The following is a 7,035-nucleotide window of genomic DNA, read 5'->3' as shown; positions in this document are numbered from 1 at the left end:
TAAACATTCCTATGGTAGGAGCACTTAACGGAGGCACTAATATTTCACTTAGTAATCTACTAAATATATTGTTTTTGATGAATTATTGTGTGGCTGAATTCAGTAGAAGAACTGGGCTAATTAGAAACCATGGCAAATAGTGATATACTGTAAATTCCTAAATAAACGCGAGGAATTTATTATCGCGTAATTTCGCGAGAAACATCACCCTCGAAAAAATATTTCTCGCTTTTATTTTTATATTGCAAAAATATATGCAAAAATACGGAAGCCGATAGGTGCCAGGGTATAGAATTAATATTTATTTAACTGGCGGCCGCTACTTAATTTATGTGGCGGCCGCCATTTAATTTAACTGGCGGCCGCCATATAAATTAACTGGCGGCCGCCACTTAATTTATCTGGCGGCCGCCACTTAATTTAACTGGCGGCCGCCACTTATTATCTGGCGGCCACCACTTAATTTATGTGGCGGCCGCCAGTTAATTATATGGCGGCCGCCATATAAATTAACTGGCGGCCGCCAGATAAATTAAGTGGCGACCGCCACTTAATTTATATGCGGCCGAGACTCAAATTAAATCATTTATATGGCTGTCACCAGTTATTCAGTTCCTCTCTCTTTCTCTCTCTCAAAATGAAAGGGGTGCAATCCCTCCCAATGCTTAGTAATATGTATGTGATATATATATATATATATATATATATATATATATATATATATGTATATACACAATTAAGAGCATTAAATTATTGTTTTTCGATTGTAATGTTAAATACGTAGAACCAAGGGGTTGACCCTCCATTTTTTTTTAAAACGTTCAATTTCTATTATTTTCACATGTGAAATAAGATTAATTGGCGGATTGGCCCCCACCCCACTCTTTTGGTGGTAGTAATGAATGGTAAAGATGTAATAATGAATGAACTGATCAATTGAAGAATGAACGGAGCCCCCTCCCTCCAATTTAGGAGTACGAAGTTTGGACAAAAGAGACATTTTAGGTTCCTATTTTGCTTGTCAACAATTGTAGAAGACAATTTCTCCTCAGAGTGTCCCTATACACTTTGAAAAACGATGCTGCGTGTTTGCGTACTATTCTAAATCTTTCCAAAATAATCACTCAGCGATACGAATTACATTGTTTTTGCAATTGGCAGCCGCCATATATGAATTAAGTGGCAGCCGCCAGATAAAATAACTGGCGGCCGCCAGTTAATTTATATGGCGGCCGCCAGTTAATTTATTTGGCGGCCGCCAGTTAATAAGTGGCGGCCGCCAGATAATAAGTGGCGGCCGCCAGTTAAATTAAGTGGCGGCTGCCAGTTAAATAAATATTAATTCTATACCCTGGCACCTATCAGCTTCCGTACAAAAACACTCAACAGAGCACTCGCGAATTTATTCGCTCGCGATTTAACGTCCATGAGTCATTTCGCGATAATAAGTACTCGCGTAAAATAAAGAATCTACAGTATTGTCTGAACATTGAGAACACGACAAAATAATATAAAAGTACATGTTCGATATAAACGAAATATTGCTTCTATAAACCATGATAGAAATATGTTTAAAAATAGATTATAATCGTCAGTATATAATATTAGAAAGTTTGCATTTTCAGTACGTTAGCATGTAACGGTGTCTTATTTAAATCACATTATCAATCAGATGGATTTCCAACAAAAAGACATTGACAAATTTAAGTTTTCCCCATACAATTTAGGAAGCATGCAATAGCGAGAGATTCTGCCCATTTTGGACTCGGATCAGGGGACATCGTTCTTGATGATGTTTCATGCAAGGGTAACGAATCCTCGCTTGCACTGTGCAGCCATGGAGAATTTGGACAACAAAACTGTAGCCATAGCGAAGACGTAGGGTTAATCTGTTGTAAGTTCCTAGTTTCTGTCTTGAATCTAATATGATCACAGCTAATCACTTATAAGGATAAGTAGAGTAAGAAATAAATCTTAATATCATCTTTCGTTATTTCTTATCTCATTGAGTAAAATAAATACTTCAATAAATTGTTTATTTTGTTCACGAAACAAACACAATTCTGTCTGAGTGTGGAAACTTTCCATGACGTCCAATATAATATGCCAATGTTAAAATACCACGGAAAACGACAGGATCACACACTGCGAATGGACAGTTAAAATATTTCTCTGCCGACTTAGTGAAAGCATTTAGTAACAGATACCCTGTAACAATTTTATGTGGAAAATCTGTCATTTGAAAAAGAAATATACGTTTTACACTTTAAGTTTACTTTTCCCGTATATTTCAGTGGACATTCGCTTGGTTGGAGGATCATCTCACAACCAGGGCAGACTAGAGATAAAGTTAGGGAACACATGGGGAACTGTATGTGACGATGGATGGGATATTGATAATGCACGTGTTGTTTGCAGAATGCTTGGATATAGCGGGTAAACACCGGTGTCATCTAACACTAGATAAACAAAACTGTGATAAGATCTGCCACATGCTGCTCTGTTTTCCGGACTAATGGATTCATTCTATAGATTTTCACACAGTGGTCTATCGGTTTATGTCTACACTTCGCGCGAAAAGGTAGACCTTCCCTATCAAATTTTAAAACTGACATGCATAGTAGATAGAGATTAAAAGATCAAAACTGTTCCTCTATTTACCCCCAAAAGGATAAAAAGAGCCAAAAACGATTTACAAACTCAAATTTTCATATTCATTGAAATAATTCAATATAGTACATAAAGTATGCTAATAGCAGGTTTTTATAAACATACACAACTTCTATTACGTCTATTGTCATCCAAAGCACATGCACACAAGTGTTTGGTATTTCATAATAATAAATTCCATCTCTGTTCCTAGTGACACCGATCAAAATGGCCGTGATAAATGTAAGTGAAAGTGCAGACAGTTTCACAATATTCAGTCACTAGGACTTATTGAGGACTTCAATTTGTGAAATGGAGTAAGATATTCAACTTTAAAAGGATCTCTAGTTGCGCATTCTATGCAATTCACAGACATTCGGTTTAGTGGTAGAGTGCCAGGGCCCAGGTAAATTTCAAGTAAAAATTAATCGACATTTATAGTATTGCTTTCTGTATATCTTGGGAAGTATATGGAATTTTGGGATGTTTGGTACTAATGTGAATTAAACATGTATAAATACATTAGAATTCAGAATAGCATTTTATACCCAACTTTATGTTAGACAGAATGATTGCAGCTTTTCCATCGTCAACTTCTCATATTTATGTAGTAATATTCCATTATCACCTTGACTTGTGAAAGGTGAAGATAACGAACAGTGATCAATCCCAACTCCTATAAGCAATACAAAATAGAGAGTTGGGCCAACATGTTTCATACCGATTGTTAGGCCGTTCGTGGCACATTGATTTTGACTACGGATAACTCCGTTTACCTGGTCAAGATATAGGGCTCACGTCGGGTGTAACCGGTCGACAGGGGGTGCTTACTTCTCTTAGGCACTTGATCCCACCTCTGGTATGTCCTGGGGTCTGTGTTTGCCCAACGCTCTATTTTGTATTGCTTATAGGAGTTATGGGATTGTTTACTGTTTGTTATCGTCACCTTTCACTAGATCAAATAATATAATTTGTAAACTCAGGACACTTGAAGAAAAAATGAAAAGCATTGTCATTTTCAGTATGGTGACCACTACATATATATCACAAATAGAATTATAGATTAGAATAGAATAATAGATTGCTTGTATTGTTTCTAAGTTGACAATGCAAAATATTTCCTTTGCGTTTACCATAATCAAAACGTTTATTAGGTTGAAAGCAATACAATTATTTTTATAGCATTTTTAAATAATGAAAGTGAAGGAAGATTTCTAATGCGTATAGGTAGATCATTTCATAATCTAATGGTAGACGATAGAAAGCTATTTATATACGATATAGTTCTAACTTGAGGAAGAATAAAGTTAAGATTATCATAATTTCTTAAAGTATATGAATGTTGGGGTGGTATGCTGGATAGCATTAGGTCCTGTAGATAGGGGGTGGGGAGCAATACCATGTACTATTTTGTAAAATAGGTTAGTTCTTGAATTTTTCGTCGACATGATAAGTTATCTCATCCCATTTTATGATAATATGCTGATATGGATGATATAATCCTCAGTGCAGTAATTATTCGTTCTGCAGAGACTTACTGAGAATAGGTTTGTTTCTCTCACTGTACAATTATTTCACATTAGATCAGCATGCTCCAAGACGGGACGAATAAAGGAGTAATATATTTTAACTAAGGATTGCCGCTTTTTCGTGTATATTTGATATGTGAGTTTTCCAAAGACCATCTGACTGAAAGCGTATTCCTAAATATGTATGATTATTGATACTATTGACTATTGAACCATTAATACCAAATTTTATTATTGTATGAGTAACCTGTTTCCTTGTAAAGTCTAAATTGATTGTTTTATTTGGGTTGAAATCCATGGTTTTGATAGTTACTTTATGCGTTGATTTTATTTTCTCCAGTCGATCACTATGCCTATATGTTTTGTACTAGCAATCATAAAAGTGTCAGATGGACATGTTCAAGTATTCGTGTCTATCATTTCCAACAGTTTAGAATCCCTTTCTATAACTTTGATATATACTGTCTATTGAATTTTTCTCCCCCTTTTGAACATATGTCGTAAGAAGTCGTAAGTTAAAATAAAAAATAATAGATGAATATATTTTTGATATATTACAGAGTCCCACATGCAGTTTCCTTTGCCCGTTTTGGTCAGGGGAGCGGCCAGATATGGCTGGATAATGTCAGCTGTACTGGAACGGAGAGTTCCATAGCTCTGTGTCCTTCCAATGGATTTGGAACACATAACTGTGAACATGAAGAAGATGCAGGAGTAATTTGTCATTAAATTTATAGCATAATGATTGCAGATAGAAATGTACTGCTTCACAACATATGTCAGAAGTGGTGTAAATCAAATGTGGATTTTAAAGCATTCTTAAGTAAATTTGAAATCGCAAAACTTTTCTCTTATCAACTACAACAAAATCTATGAATTTTCAAGACTTTACACGACAAATCCTCACGATAGCTTAAAGTATTTTTTACATCATAGACGGTTGCATCCTCAACAAAAATGGAAAAAGGAAATATTCGTTTATAGTAATCAGTCATTCAAAATTTTACCTTGTTAAACACCACTGATTCCACTCTGAAGTTGAAATGAAAATTATGCTAGAGTTCCTCATTGAATATATTTTCGTCGTCTTTGGTGATCAGGTCTTCCAACAGTCTGTTGGAATTCCCATGGGCAGGAATTGTGCTCCTTTGTTAGCTGACTTGTTTTTATATTCTTATGAAGCAGAATTTATCCTAAAGCGTCTACAGGATGAGAAGAATCTGTAGTTGTGACCTTGGACTCGAAGTTTAGATATATTGACGTTTTATTTATTAACAACAATAATTTTCATTTATATGTAGATTTGAGATATCCATGTGAACTCGAAATATAAAACACCACTGAGTTCTACACATTTGTTAATTGGTGAAATAGATATCTTAAATGACAGATTATGCCTCCCGCAAATTTCTGTGATTGGTGTTTCATATGTCCCACCCTTTCATTTCAAATAAAAAATCTATACAAATTAAATTCATCATGATCACACACTTTTAATGTGGTGATCTGGGTTAGAATAGGTCATCAATACCCCTTGTTTGTCGTACTAAATGGGGCGGTCCTTCAGATGAGAACACAATAACTGAAGCCCTGTGTCACAACACTTAAGACACATTTATGATCCATTCCTGCTCAAAAGCTGTACGTGCCGAGCATAGGCCTAAATTTTGCAGTCCATCATGGGGATGGAAAGGTCTCCATATGAGTGAAAGATTCTCAAGTGTGACGTTACACAATATACAACCAACTAAACCTAATGTGAGCTAAGTTGCTCATTCGTGTCGCAAATGACATTTTCAAAAGTTCAAGTTAATTTGTTTTTCAGATTATGTTTCAAGTTAAATATTTCGCTATAAGTATTCTCAGTCCTTTGCTACCTACTGATTGGCTGCTATTTAGTTACTGCTAGCTTACAGTTATGCCTATTTACGAAGTTTAAAAAGCCTCAAACAAAATATTCAATTTACCTATTTTAATTCATATTTTCATAAACTGAGACAACCATTGGGCTGTCTTGAAATGCTACACAGAGTACATTTTTCGATAGCATTTTATTATCTTTTACAGATAAATTCGTTGTTAAAGATAATTCTGAAGAAGTTTGTAAATAGTCTACTAAAGAATACTGCTGGATTTGCAGTATAATCAGACATGATCTTTATGACCTAAGCTATAAAATCAATTATCTTTTCACCTACTGGTCGTTATAGTCAATTGGTTATTGCACTGCGTCGCAACCCAGAGTTCAGGGTGCTATTCTTGATCCATTGGAAAGTGACTGTTCATCTAGCGTTCGAAATAGAATAGAAACGAAGCCTAAAGACCACAGTTACAGACCTTAAACACTCAGGTCAACATTTGTTGTACTTCCCCTGTATCTGGTGACGTCTCTACATGACTGGAAACGAATGAATATAAGTTACCAAACCTATACTTAAGAAATTCAAGTAAACGTTCTACCAAGTCACCATCTTTTCTCCTCACCAAAATATGAACTGAGATGAAGGAGACCATTCAACCGAAATATACGAGAAGTGGTGTAAATCAGATGAGATGTTTAAATTCATTCTGACATAGCGTGAAGTTCTTCCACTTCATATCAGTTGCAAACATTGATAAAACAAAGCGAATGCATGCTCCATGTTTTCCACAACAAACTGTCTGTGCAATATAAACAAATATGCCATTTTGACTTGCTTCATACTGATTGTTAGGCCGTTCTTGGCACATTGATTTTGACTACGGATAACTCCGTTTACCTGATCAAGATATAGGGCTCACGGCGGGTGTAACCGGTCGACAGGGGATGCTTACTTCTCCTAGGCACCAAATCCCACTTCTGGTATATCCAGGGGTC

The 7,035-nt window shown here is 35.7% G+C and overlaps 1 protein-coding gene across 1 annotated transcript in view; it reads left to right on the top strand.

The window, feature by feature from the left end:
* Positions 1-129: 129 nt before the first annotated feature.
* LOC125660337 (deleted in malignant brain tumors 1 protein-like) overlaps positions 130-7,035 on the top strand; it is a 34,594-nt gene continuing 27,688 nt past the window's right edge. The window contains exons 1-4 of the mRNA XM_056150721.1: positions 130-149; positions 1,728-1,894; positions 2,295-2,436; positions 4,739-4,904. Of these exons, the coding sequence (XP_056006696.1) occupies positions 130-149; positions 1,728-1,894; positions 2,295-2,436; positions 4,739-4,904 (495 nt within the window). The remainder of the gene's footprint in view (positions 150-1,727; positions 1,895-2,294; positions 2,437-4,738; positions 4,905-7,035) is intronic.

This window comes from Ostrea edulis, chromosome 9 (assembly GCF_947568905.1).
Source record: "Ostrea edulis chromosome 9, xbOstEdul1.1, whole genome shotgun sequence".
NCBI lineage: Eukaryota > Metazoa > Mollusca > Bivalvia > Ostreida > Ostreidae > Ostrea > Ostrea edulis.
Note: the sequence above shows the minus strand (reverse complement) of the source record. Positions and strands in the feature narration are given on the sequence as shown.